Below are 14,631 nucleotides of genomic sequence, written 5' to 3' on the forward strand. Positions count from 1 at the left end.
TATTGCATGGGGCCGACGTATTCAGCTTTACCACTGTCTGTGTGTGTGCTCTGACTGTGTGTTACACATGTGCTGTGTGGGCTTTGACTGTATGTTTGTTGCACATGTGCTAAGTTGCTAAGTGTGTTCTGACTGTGTGTGTGTGTGTGTGTTGCACATGTGCTATGTGTGCTCTGTGTGTGTGTTTCATGTGTGCTTTTTTGGTCTCTGTTTGTATGTTACACGTGTGCTGTGTGTGCTCTGATGGTGTGTGTGTTGCACATGTGCTGTTTAAGCTGTGACTGTGTTTGTGTTGCACATGTGCTGTTTGTGTGTTACACATGTGCTGTGTGCTCTGACTGTGTGTTTTTTGCACATGTGCTCTGTATGTGCTCTGTATGTGTGTTTTGCACATGTGCTGTGTGTGTGTGTGCTCTGTGTGTTTGTTGCACATGTGCTGTGTGTGCTCTGACTGTTTGTGTGTTGTACATGTGCTGTTTGTGCTGTGTATGTGTGTGTGTGTGTGTGTGCATGTTGCACATATGCTGTGTGTGCTGTGTGTGTGTTGCACATGTGCTGTGTGTGCTGTGTGTGTGTTGCAGATGTGCTGTGTGTGCTGTGTGTGTGTTGCACATGTGCTGTGTGTGCTCTGAGCGTGTGTGTTTGTGCTCTGAGTATTTTCTGTGTTGCTTATCAATTAAAAAGAGTTATGCCCCGTACACACAATCCGAAAATCGTACGAAAAATGCCGCATTTGAATCGATCGTACGATAATCGGATCGTTAGTACAGAGCTTTCGAGAGCCGATCAGGACGGTTCATCAGATATTATTCTATCGGACACGCACGGAAATTTTTTTCGTACGATGCCAGATCGTACGATTTTCATTCAGTCGGTACTGCTATCGTTTGAAAAGGCAATACAAATGCATTACAACACATGACATCACTTCCGAATTTTTATTCTGTCGTACGGGAATTTTCGGGACTTTAGTAAACTCATCAGATTCGACGTGAGATTAGCATGCAAAAAACGACGATCATTCATCCGATAATCGGATCGTGTGTATGGGGCTTTATGCGCATGTAGCACACCCCACGTAGGAGCTGCAAATGAACAGGGACCCCCCACTCCTGCACAGCCAGGCACACTGAATCTTCACAGGCATGCTGAGTCAGAGAAAAGTCCGGAGCTTTGTTTTGTTTTTTTGTGGTTTATTAAACTAATGCCAGCCCCCCCCCCTGGACAGACGATCACTGCAAGCAAACCCCTCCCCCACTGGAGACAAACAGCGGACGATCACCACAAACACCCTCCCCCAGCGGGAATCGAATGGCTGGCAGAAATCTGGCGATTGCCACAGCCACCCCACCCCCCCCCCGCGTGGGAAACAAACGGTGGATGGGGAAGGCGGCAATATCACCGCAAGCACCGGACTCCCCCCGGGTGGCGGAGGCTAACCTTAGGAGACACTAACCTAAAGAGCCCCATTCTCCTCCGGGCTGAACAGGAAGTGTCCTGAGACATGATTGGCCAGTATGTTCTGAGGCATGATTGGGAGTCCTAAGACTCCCTGGCCAGTCGAGTCTCAGGGGCTACGTCCTGATTGGCCAGGAGGAGAATCAGTGTGACAATAGCAAATATTCATTCGCTATTGTCACACAAGTGGGTGTGCTCAGGGCCCCCGAGCCCATCCTTTTTTGAAGCCTATTAAAGCCACTGTCTCTAATCACGTGCTTAGAAAGAAAAAAAAAAATTGGAATCCATGCGTCCGATGCCCTGCATGTAGAATAGGGAGCCGGACACATGGATTAGGGGGGGTGGCGCCCCTGCGCCCTGCATTACAGGCTGCCACTGATTAACAACTTGAATGGGGATAGGAGGTTATGGGATGCCCACCTGACTTTCCTCCTGCACAGACTTCCACTGATTCACTACTGATGGAACTGACAGGCTCCTTGTCAGCTTAGTAACAGCCCATTACAGGCAGGAACTCAAAGGCCCCCAAGATAGGACATGTTAGATGAAACAGTGTGTAGACTCTCCCTTTGCTTCCTCTGTGGTCACTGATCCCAGCACCACTTCTTCAGGCAATGCTTTTCCACCTGGCTGCAGCTGACTCTTTACCAGCCCACCTGGCTGCCTCTTTACCAGCCCACCTGGCTGACTCTTTACCAGCCCACCAGGCTGACTCTTTACCAGCCCACCAGGCTGACTCTTTACCAGCCCACCAGGCTGACTCTTTACCAGCCCACCAGGCTGACTCTTTACCAGCCCACCAGGCTGACTCTTTACCAGCCCACCAGGCTGACTCTTTACCAGCCCACCAGGCTGACTCTTTACCAGCCCACCAGGCTGACTCTTTACCAGCCCACCTGGCTGCCTCTTTACCAGCCCACCAGGCTGACTCTTTACCAGCCCACCAGGCTGACTCTTTACCAGCCCACCTGGCTGCCTCTTTACCAGCCCACCAGGCTGACTCTCAGGAGATCTCTCGGGAAAAGGGTAGAAGACTTAAGCCCACCACTGTCTACAAGGGAGACTGGCTACACGTGGCAGTCTCTCACCAGTGTTGTTACTCACTCTGTCCTCTCTTTGCTCTTGTGCCTCCAAAACTGTACTAATTGAATGAAAATTGAACGTTGTGTTCACGTACGACAACATTTTTTAGAGCCTGCACATCCAGTTTTTGTCGTGAAAATTCGGAATCGGCTATCGAAAGCACCGTACTAACGATCAGAAAATTGTCAGATCGTTCATCGGACGAAACCTTACTTCCGATTTTCTGATCATGTATATGGGCCTTTAGGCAGGATCCTTCCAGCACCAAGGCAGGACACCCCATCCCCAGACTAGGGGGCACCCCTCAATGGCCACCGACAGCCTCCTCAACACTGCATCTCCATCTTCCACCCGACTGCCCTGCTGGCATGGCCCATGTCTATTTTTGAGGTTATCTCAGTCCGCTGCCAGACCACTACTGGGGATTGGCTGAGGTCTCATAAATGTGCATGGCAGCTCCTCCTACCCCCCCCCCCACCCCCGCCCTCTAATTCTGGAAGGTTCCCCAACCTTTCAGACATCAGGGGGAGGCACCAGAGAACTGCCACGATGAGTCATCCAGCCCTGAACTCCATTAACATTGACCCAATTAGAGATTCACAAATTGACAACAGGAGGCAGGATATGGTTTGCCTGCTCTACTCCTAGCACACACTAGAGGGTGCTAAACTAAATCTCATAGCATCATTTTGCAGCATGCAGTGTGGGATTGTTTTTTTTTGTACCTACAATCCATTGGGAGTATACGCTGGTGCAACACGTCGAACACCAATCATACCGCATGCTGGGGACTTCTTCGGTAAGTGGTAATGGCTCAGGCCATTGGCTGTAGTTTTCCCACTAAGACAAATGACAAATTTACTAATAAATCCTATGACAGGGCATAGCGATTGGAGTGACAGGCCGCCTATGGCTTTTGATGCTGTGGATGACTGCCTGCATCCTGGAAAATATTTCCCAACAATCCAGTTGACTATTCTACTGCTTATTATTATACAAACTGCATTCAGATACATTCAGTACATTTATTGCTGCAATGAGCCTGTTTGTTGCTCAGAAGTATGAAAGCGGAGTTCCACCCAAAAGTGGAACTTCCGCTTTAAGCACTCCTCCTCCCCTTACATGCCACATATGGAATGTAATTTTTTTTTGGGGGGGGGGGGAGTGGGTGCCTACTTTAGAGAGGGACTTCCTGTCCCACTTCCTTCTTCCACTTCTCGGTGACTCCTCCTCTCCCCCTAGGTGGCCCCTCCCTCTAGGCAATCTTCTGGGACACGTCACAGGTCCCAGAAGATTGCCTGTCCACTCGGAAAGCGCAGCGAAACTTGCGCCTGTGCAGTGCGCGCCTGGCCGTGAAGCCACAAGCTGTCGCGGCCGGGTGCCCACAGTTCCAATGACGGCGCCGCGGAGAAGAGGGGGGAGAGGAGCAAGGCTTCGGGGTCCGGCATCTCTGGACCATAGGACAGGTAAGTATTTGTTTATTAAGGGTCAGCAGCTACACTTTTTAGCTGCTGACTTTTAATAAATGGAAAAAAGCCTGAAACTCCTCTTTAGGCTGGCCATACATGGGTCTAAATTCAACCGATTCAGCAGGTACTGGAGGAATTTTGATCCAGGTATGGGCAGGCTGGTCTTACAGAAATCTACCGATCAGCTTCTTTACAACCACCCTGTCTGGTATTTCCCGATTGATTTGTGTCGTTGGCTGTAGCCTGCAGCACAGATCAGTGTATTCTAATGGTGGGGAAGTCTCCTGCTGTCAGAATACACTAACTCAGCAGGAGTGATTCCCTCATCCACATCGAGTGTGTGGATGGAGGAATCGGGTCATTGTTTTGGGTAGTCTGTCATTGGGAAACACATGAAAACCATGGAACCAGAATCGCTATCACATTTTCATTGGAATACAGGAGTTGGTATTGCCTGGGTGTACATAAAGTGTTACTAAACCCACAACAGTCTGTATATGCAGCAAAGCATGCTTGTTATACTCACTGTGGAACCTAAGGGGTTAATCATCTGCATTGTTTAAAAAGGCTGTTTGATCCTGTCTTCTCTGATCCTTCCCTTCTTCCATAGTTCCCAATCCATCCGCCGATAGTACAGAACCTTGGGGGCACTCTGCACATGCTCAGTTTGGTGTGTATTGCTAGAGTTCTTTTTCTCTTGAGAGGGTGCATGTGATTAGCACAGGGCCAATAAGCACTGTCCAGAGGGTCAGGGGTCCTGCAGCCTCATAGGACAGTCGAAGTAGAATGAAAACCCCTCCTACAAGCTTTAACCAGGCACTGATAGAAGTCACAAGACTGCCTTTTTTTACTGCTAATGAGAAAAGGTATTTAGCCGTTTATATTTACTAAAATAATTGCATTTCCATGTTCTGTGTACTGTGGGAGACCAGATATAGTGAATGCAGGCTCCTGGGTTTAGTAATACTTTAACCTTTGTATAGGCCTCAGAGAACAGTCAGAAGGCAGGTGCAGTTTAGCCTCCCCCCACAGGTAGAGCTGTTTTGGCAGCCACTATGTAGACGGAACGGAGGCTAAGAGGTCTTGTTCCTCTGAGGCCTCCTTAGGTGTCATCAGGGGAGCAGCCATATGATTGGATGCAGCTGTGCTGAATGACCTCTTCGGCCATCTTTAATGAGAGCAGTGTTAATAAATAGCAGTGTCCCACTGAAGTTGGTGTACATTTGTGAAGTGGTTAAGGGAACCTGCTGGTGAGGGACAGTGTGTCTAGAGCAGGGGTCTCCAAACTTTCTAAGCAAAGGGACTGACTAAGACCAGTTGGAGAAGGAAAAACCTTGGGCCTGGTGGTCAGGGGGAGTAAAAAAATGTCATAGCGTCTGTGGTCAGTAGGATAAGGAATAGTGCTCCGTCATTGGTATCAGTGGAAGGGATAGTGCCCCATCATTGGTGTCAGTGGGAGGAATTGTGCCCCATCATTGATGTCAGTGGGAGAAATAGTGCCCTATCATTGGTATCAGTGGGAGGAATAGTGCCCCATCATTGGTATCAGTGGGAGGAATAGTGCCCTATCGTTGGTGTCAGTGGAAGGAATAGTACCCCATTGTTGGTGTCAGTGGGAGGGATAGTGTCCAATTATAGGTACTGGTGAGAGAAATAGTGCCCCATCTTTGGCATCATTAGGAGGAATAGTGTCTCATCGTTGGTGTCTGTGGGAAGAATATTGCCCCATCATTAGCGTCAATGGATAGAATAGTGACCCATAGATGGGATTGGTGGGAGAAATAGTGCCCCATCTTTAGTGTCATTGGGAGGAATAGTGACCTATTGTTGGTATCAGTGGGAGGAATAGTGCTCCATCTTTGGTGTCAGTGGGAGGAATACTGACCCATTGTTGGTATCAGTGGCAGAAATAGTGCCCCATGTTTGGTGTCATTGGGAGGAATAGGGCCCCACTGTTGGTGTCAGTGGAAAGAATTGTGTCTCATTTTTATTGTCAGTGGGAAGAATAGTGGTTCATATCAATGAGAGGAATAGTGCCCCAAAGACCAGATAATGGCAAACAAAGGACTGCAGTTTGGAGACCACTGTATTACAGAAATGCGTTCTACAACTTGCACAACACTTTATGCAGTGCAATTAACTTTGAATGGCACCCCAACACACAAGAACAGTAGGAGCCAATGGACCCCCACTGTGCATTGTTTTGCTGTGTTAAAACATTTTGTTGGTATGGTTTTTCCTCATTTTCTGTATGGAGCATCCTTTGTGTGCAGGAACATTTAGTGGGCTCCTCTATAGTCACAGGAGCCAGGGTTCATTTGTTTAGAGTTACTGTAGTTTAGCAGAGCTCCAAGGGCTGAGGCTCTGTCGCCTCCCCATGGCTTCTAGAACTGCTGGAGAGATCTAGAACTTAGAGGGCAGAGATAAAACCTGAATATTTATGGAGTTTCCTCCAATCCCTGGGTGAGGACAGCCCAGAAGGTGGAGAGATAGCCCATAAATATTCTGGAGCCTGGCCATGTGGTGTGCAGAGTCCAGGGTCTTGTCGCCTAGAGGGGACCACTATGCTGGGGGCTCTGCCCCTGGGCAGAAGGAAGGAGCCAGATGAAAGAGAGAGAGAGCAGGAGAGGAAGCCTCACACCATTTCAGACTCACCTAGGCTTAGCTGAGCCATCCTGGGAGCTATTGGGACTGATCCAGCAGGAGGCCTGTTTAGCAGTCCCATGTGCCACAGGATTCACCTAAGGGACTGAGTGAGCAGCTTCAACCACTACACCCCGGAGCCTATAGAGGAGAAGCAGCCAGGTGCAATAACCACCTACCCTAACAAAGGACAGCTTAGCCAGTACAGCTATCCTACACCTTGTAACTTTTGTTAGCCAAAGACAGTTTCAAGTCCTCAAGTTGCATTCAAATACAGTTCTGGGAATCCCATACCTGCCCATCCCTATCCAAGTTTTTCCCCTAATAAACAAAAAACAAAGCAAAGCACCCTGGACTGGACCTACTACTGAGTGGATACTAGAAAATTCCTGTTGCCTGGCTGTGCATGTGAGCGGGACCCAAAAAGCTAGCGGCTCTTATGGGGGTAGCCCTACATGTACATTGGGAAAATATTTAAAAAATAATGGTAATGCAATGCACCTTAAAGTACAAAATACAGGAACCCATCTATGTCCTCGCCTTGCAGCATGCATAGTTATGTGTAGGCGTTATTGAGCTTATATATCTTCTCTTTTTACTCTAACCTGCAGCCCACAGATGTGAACCAGGAAAGAATGGGATTTGTACATGAAATGCATATTCATGTTGTAGTATTTTATGTGTTTTACTGCGGGCAAATAGACAGGTGTGAATAGGCCTGAACACACTTGCGCAATGGACTGAAAAGCTCTGAAGATGCCCTGAAGGGTAACTGTATAAAAGTACAACTATCTTTTAGGCTGGATCGACACATCTACGTGTTGTGCTAAAGCAAACACATTCAACACATTTATTTTGAATGCCAACCCAACACACCCCAGCAAATGTCCATTTCAGTGCAGCACAACGCAGAGATATGCGATAACGCATCACATCTCAGCACACCGAAATGGCCATTAGGGAAAGTCCAATGCCCCGTACACACGAGTGGAATGTCTGACAGAAAAAGTCAGACAGAAGCTTTTCATCGTATATTCTGATCGTGTGTATGCCTCATCAGACTTTTTTTTTTTTGAAAATTCTGAAGGACCTAGAAATAGAACATGTTCTAAATATTTCCGACGGAACCAATTCTTATCGGTAAAACCGATCGTCTGTATGCTGTTCCGATGGACCAAAAACGATGCATTCTCTGAAGCAAGTATGAGACAGAAGCTATTGGCTACTGAACTTCCTTTTTCTAGTCCTGTCATACGTGTTGTACGTCACCGCGTTCTGGACGGTCGGACTTTGGTGTGATCGTGTGTAGACAGTTTCAGTGGAATTCCTTCAGAGTTTATTCCGACGGGAAAACCGGTCATGTGTACGAGCCATAAGAGTATTTAAAGGGGAACATTACACCCCCCACACCTTTTTGTTTTTTCCTCTTACCTTGTGTGCTGGGTTGTCCTCAAAACATGTATGGCCAGCAAATCCAGCATTGTCTGGTGTAATCTGCTGCAGCACACTGGATCCTGAGCTGCCATCTTCCATCATCATGGACTGTCTGTCTCTTCCTGGTTTCTGCAGTGGACACCCCGATGACATGTCCTTGGTGAATGCACAGTGTAGTGTACATTACCTGGCACATGCACAGTGTGGTATAGTCTGCCTGACACATCTGCAATGAGGTGTACAATTTGCTACACATTCGCAGTGTGGTGTAGATTGCCTGGCACGTGTTCTGTATGGTTTAGGTTCCTGGCACATGTACAGTGTGGTGTGGATTGCCTGGCACATGTGCAGTATGTAGGGTGACCACATTTCCAAACTGCCATTCAGGGACACCCCCCCGCGCCCGCCCAAAAAAGATGGTTTTTGATACCAGGGGGGACAGCAGCAGAATGGAGGGGGACAGCAGGACGGAGGGGGACAGCAGCAGGATGGAGGGGGACACGGAAGAAGAACGGAGGGGGACAGCAGTAGAACGGAGGGGGACACGGAGGAAGAACGGAGGAGGACAGCAGGATGGAGGGGGACAGCAGCAGAACGAAGGGGGACATGGAGGAAGAACGGAGGGGGACAGCAGGACGGAGGGAGACACGGAGGAAGAACAGAGGGGGAAAGCAGCAGAACGAAGGGGGACACGGAGGAAAGATGGAGGGGGAGAGCAGCAGATCTGAGGGGGAGTGGGGGGGACAGCAGCAGATCTGAGGGGGGTGGGGGACAGCAGCAGATCTGAGGGGGGTGGGGTACAGCAGCAGATCTGAGGGGGGTGGGGGACAGCAGCAGATCTGAGGGGGGTGGGGGACAGCAGCAGATCTGAGGGGGGTGGGGGACAGCAGCAGAACTGAGGGGGGTGGGGGACAGCAGCAGATCTGAGGGGGGTGGGGGACAGCAGCAGATCTCAGGGGGGTGGGGGACAGCAGCAGATCTCAGGGGGGTGGGGGACAGCAGCAGACAAAGAAGTGTAAGTTACACTAGCCTGGAAGTTTGTCTGGCGGGCGGCGAACCTCGTGGGCGGGAGGGAGGGAGGACTCGGACGAGGCTCAGGAGAGAAGTTGAAGTCGGGCAGCTCGGAGTCGGGCTGCGCTGCTGCCAATGTGCTGCTGCACTGGCTGGCGGCTGCTGGAGTAGTCGGCGGCCCCGGGACTGGCACTGACTGGGCACAGCTGAGCTGACTGGGCAGGGCACAGGCTAGTAAGTCAGTGTGGCTGCATGGGCCAGGCTGGCGGCTGCTCTCTCTGTCTCTTGGAGGCGCGCTGCTCAGCCGTAGCCCGTAGGGTGCCCACTGCGCTGACTGCCCACGTGACAGACGGTGTCAGCTGACATCACTGGTTGCTAGACGTGGGGCGGGCGGCCCTAGCCTAGCAACCAGTTAGGCATATGATGTGTGTCATGTGTTACTCACAGTTACAATGATTATAAGGGTGGCGAGCCGGACTGGTGCCGGCGGTGTGTTTTTTTTTTCATTCCGGGATACTGTATTGTCCCGGAATGAAGGTGCCTGGGACACGGGACAAAAATCAAAAATAAGGGACAATCCCGGGCAATCCGGGACACGTGGGCACCCTAGCAGTATGGTGTGGATTGCCTGGCACATGTGTAGTGTGATGTGGATTGCCTGGCAAATGTACAGTGTGGTGTGGATTGCCTGGCAAATGTACAGTGTGGTGTGGATTGCCTGGCAAATGTGCAGTGTGGTGTGGATTGCCTGGCACATGTGCAGTGTGGTGTGGATTGCCTGGCACATGTACATAGCTCCCAACTGTCCCTGATTTCGAAGGACTGTCCCTGATTTGGAACAAAGTCCCTCTTTCCTCCTCATGTGTCTCTCATTTTGGTCTGATCTATATAGTATATATATATATATATATATATATATATATATATATATATATATATATATATATATATATATATATATATATATATATATATACACAAAATGCACTTTTTATCTTTCAAAAAGTGTTTCCCAGTGCCAAACCTTTCATCCAATTTCTAAATTGCTGCATTTGTAAATTTCAAAAGTCAGCATAAAGGACTGGTGGTGGTAAAAAAAAGACACTATGGGTTTAAGCAATCTTTTTTTTTGTATAATTCCCCTGTAGGGGGCGTGGCAAGGGGGGTGTCCTATGCCTGCATAGTTTTGCTAAAAGGTGTCCCTCCTTCCCACTTCAAAAAGTTGGGAGGTATGCATCTACAGTATGGTGTGGGTTGCCTGGCACGTGTGCAGTATGGTGTGGATTGCCTGGCACATGTGGGGTGTGGATTGCCTGGCACATGTACTGTATGGTGTAAGTTTCCTGGCACATGTGCCGTGTGGTGTAGATTGCCTGGCACATGTACAGTATGGTGTGGATTGCCTGGCACATGTACAGTATAGTGTGGATTGCCTGGCACATGTACAGTATGGTGTGGATTGCCTGGCACATGTACAGTATGGTGTGGATTGCCTGGCACATGTGCATTGTGGTGTGAATTGTCTGGCACATGTGTGGTGTGGATTGCCTGGCACATGTGGGGTGTGGATTGCCTGGCACATGTGCAGTGTGGTGTGGATTGCCTGGCACATGTGGGTTGTGGATTGCCTGGCACATGTACAGTATGGTGTGGGTTGCCTGGCACATGTGCATTGTGGTGTGGGTTGCCTGGCACATATGCAGTATGGTGTGGATTGCCTGGCACATGTGGGGTGTGGATTGCCTGGCACATGTGCAGTGTGGTGTGGATTGCCTGGCACATGTGCCGTGTGGTGTAGATTGCCTAGTACATGTACAGTATGGTGTGGGTTGCCTGGCATATGTGCATTGTGGTGTGGATTGCCTGGCACATGTGCAGTGTGGTGTGGATTGCCTGGCACATGTACTGTATGGTGTAGGTTTCCTGGCACATGTACCGTGTGGTGTAGATTGCCTGGCACATGTACAGTATGGTGTGGTTTTGCCTGGCATATGTGCATTGTGGTGTGGATTGCCTGGCACATTTGCAGTGTAGTGTGCATTACCTGGCACATGTGCAGTATGGTGTAGGTTGCCCAACACATGCACAGTATTGCGTTGGTTGCCTGGGGCATTTGCAGTGTGGTATTGAACACCTGACATGTGCATTGTGTTTTTTTACCTGGCACATGTACAGCGCAGCGTCATTTACCTGGCACATGCGCAATGTGGTGTAGATTGCCTGGTACATGCAAAGTATGGTGTAGATTGCACCATGCATGCATGGTGTAGTTTGCACAACGCATGCACAGTGTGGTGTAGACTGCCTGATGCATGTGCAGCGTGCTGTAGATGCCCCCAATCCTCCTTGGATGCACCATGTAAGTATCTCAGGAGGCTTCAGGCAGACTACACCAACTATTACTACACTTAAAACATAGTGCATGCACAACTGCGTGCAAAAAAATCTCTGAATTAATTTTTTTTTTTTTTTTAAACGCAAGCCGCAGATAGAGGAACTGTAGGTCTTCATGGAGCACAGACACCACGCTTGTAGTCCACAGACACATCCTCCAGTCCCATGACCAAGGATCCATTCCTTGGTAGAGACCAGCGACTGCGCTGCACCCACCAATCACGGTCGCAATGCTTCGCAGGCTCCTATACAAAAAAGAATAAATGCACATTTTTTTTTAGTTACTATAGGTGCAGTTGTTATTTTTTTAAAAGGTGTATTATATTTCCAAATTCATTCTTTTTGTAGGCGGTGGAAAGGAGTAACAATATGCTTTCACATTACAAGTGTGTGTTGTCTGCAGTGTGCACTGCACTCTCTCCTTTCCCAATGAGAGGAGCAGATCAGGAGGAGGAAGGGAGGAGAGGAGAGGAGAGGAGGGGGATCTGCAGCCATTGCCCAGCCCAGCCCCTAGCAATCCTGGGGGAGGGGAAGCTCCATAGCTAGCTGTGTGTTTATTGCAGCTTCTGCCTGTATTTATGCAGAAGAAGGGGGGAGGGCAAAGAAAGAAAAAAGAGGAAAAAAAAAAAAAAAAAGAGGAAAAGAAAGGAAAGAGGGAGGGGGCAGAGAGAGACAGCAAATAACTGATTTTCTCCAATCTATCTCAGGCACCACTACTGCACTCACACCCTGCTGCAAAATTTGTGCCTTGTAGATCTTTTTTTTTTTTTTGTGTAGTTGTTACAGTGTAGATTTCAGATTTTTCCCTTCCTGCTGGATGTGGAAGGGGAAAGACGAGCGTGCAAGGAGGAGAGGGATGCAGACTTCGGGCCAGGGGGCTCCTGGAAAACCTGGGGATCTTACAGGCCTCTTGGATATACCAAAGCTGGATCTGCTTTAAAAAGGAGGAAAAAAAAAAAAAAAAGAAATACAGCTACTGGAGCAAGACAACGAAAATAATCCACTTGGAGAATCCCATTCACAAGATCCCGAATCGGCGAATCCAAAAAAAAAAAAATACAGCTTTTTATTTTTTGCGATCATCTAGGATCAGATAAAAATGCCTTAGTGGGATTTTTTTTTCCATTTGTATTTTGCTTTTTTTTTTTTTTTTGCCAGGATTTAAAAACAAAATTTAATTTATTTTTAAAAGCCAGTATTTTTGATGGATTTGGAGGATGGACAAGGCTGCAAAATCTAATTTTCAAGACGGGGGGGGTTAAAACTTTGCCTTGTCAACACGATAACAGCTGTTTCCACAGGATTTGCTGTATTATTATTATTTTTTGTATATATTTTCTAATACTGCGTAATGTTTAGCGGTGGAAGTTATAACAAGGGACTGTGAGCTTTTATTTATTTATTTTTTTTTGTTTTATATTTGCAAGCTGAAGCATAAGAAGGCATTGTTTTTTTTTTTTCCCCAAATAGGAAGGCAATGCAAAAATGGTTTGGACTGTCCCTTTAACAAAAGGTAGCCGCATTTGTATGCAGTGATAAACCTATACATTTTTAATATATCTATATCTCTGATTTCCTCCCAATTTGGAAGGGATACGCTGGATTTTGGGATAACCTTTGCGAAAATGAGTATTAGCTCACCTCAGACGTCCATTGACAGGTAATTCTATTTTTTGTTCCATCTCTGTATGTCTGTCTATTTTTCTATTGCGTACAATGTGCTTTTTTTAAAAATATTATTTAATATTTTTTTTTATTGTTCACGTTTATATTATTGCACTGCATTACAAAAAATATAAATGCATTATATGTATATTTTGCTTTCATGTGCCTTGTTGTGCGGCTGCTTTGTATCCAGTTATAATTTTAACATATTTAATCCCTAATTTCTTTTATTACCAAGGCGTGTACGCCTGTCAATTGAATTTCTATAATTGTACGCTCACGTGATTTATGATAATGGGATGAATTGTTGTAGTGAGCGTGCTTGTGTTCTTATGAATATAATCTATTTTAGCCAATTTTATATGACAAGTTAACCTAAGCCCCTGCCTCTGCCCCTCCCCTCCCCTATTTCTAGACATTTAACAATGCTTGGACCCTACCCTCTGAACCATGCACCATATTAGGGGCAATAAAAAGAAAAATAGATCCGTTTAGAATAACCTGTTCAAAATCTTTAGGATAAATTTTAAATATTTCATTTTAATTTTTTTGGTAAATCGTGTTAAGTTGTAGCCTGATTGACTGACGTACAGACTGACAGTTGTACAAAGTGCAATTTTTGTGTACACTAATTGACAATTTTTAAATAATATTAATACATTATTTGTAACATTATTATTATCTTTTAAATCAATAATATTGTTACTTTAAAAAAAAAAAAAAAAAAATGATTTTTTTATATTTTTATTTTGGGGGGGCGGCTTTGGGGCTATCAATGGTAAGGCAGGCCAAAGGAAACATTTTGGCCTTGTGTGGTGAAGCTGCTGGAATGACAGATGGAAAGATTTAGAAAATATCAGCCCCATTGAGCTAACCTTGCAATTTCAGAAATCCATTTCCTCAGGCTGTTTTTTTTTTTTTTTTTTTCCCCTTGATTATGAATCTGATTATCCAAGCAAAACTTGTGCTGGTACAAGGTCATATGAAACAAAATGGGTTTTTAATGAATGGGAAGACTGAATGGTTGGTCATGCTCTTTTGATAGGCCTTAGCTGTGGTCGTAGAATCTAGGAATCGTGATTGGAATTGACAAAGTCTTGATGGTCTATCTTGGCAGATAATGGCAGTATGGCTCTTCATTATACCTATCCACCTAAAAAAAAAAATCCTTTGAACCAGAGAAATTGGGGGTGATAAGTGAATCCGACAGAAATCGAAGCCACCTCTTCTTTTTTTTTTTGTGTGTGTGTTTGGTTCCCTCTGGAACCATTAGGACAGTAGCGTGCAAAGATTGTATTATTTGACTTGGTAATGTATTTAGGAGGAGATCTGCTACAAGTCCATGGCCTGCCTTAATCTAGTTTGTGTTGCTCCTATATGTGTACAATGATGCTAGTGAAGGATTGGTTCTTGGTTCACTTAAACTGGGACTGACCTTGCCTTTAGAAGAGTAGAAGTTGTCATCTAGTTGTCA

General features: G+C 46.8%; 1 protein-coding gene across 5 annotated transcripts in view; it reads left to right on the forward strand.

Moving 5' to 3' along the window:
• Positions 1-11,886: 11,886 nt before the first annotated feature.
• Positions 11,887-14,631, forward strand: part of ARHGEF11 (Rho guanine nucleotide exchange factor 11) — a 277,886-nt gene continuing 275,141 nt past the window's right edge. For 3 of the 5 annotated variants that reach the window (XM_073610619.1, XM_073610618.1, XM_073610620.1), the window contains exon 1: positions 11,888-13,152. In XM_073610619.1, coding sequence (XP_073466720.1) covers positions 13,118-13,152 — 35 coding nt within the window. In that variant the 5' untranslated portion in view covers positions 11,888-13,117. Of the gene's footprint in view, positions 13,153-14,631 lie in introns of all 5 variants that reach the window. The other 2 variants (XM_073610617.1, XM_073610622.1) reach the window with 1 other exon arrangement.

Source organism: Aquarana catesbeiana, linkage group LG13 (genome assembly GCF_042186555.1).
Source record: "Aquarana catesbeiana isolate 2022-GZ linkage group LG13, ASM4218655v1, whole genome shotgun sequence".
Classification (NCBI taxonomy): Eukaryota; Metazoa; Chordata; class Amphibia; order Anura; family Ranidae; genus Aquarana; species Aquarana catesbeiana.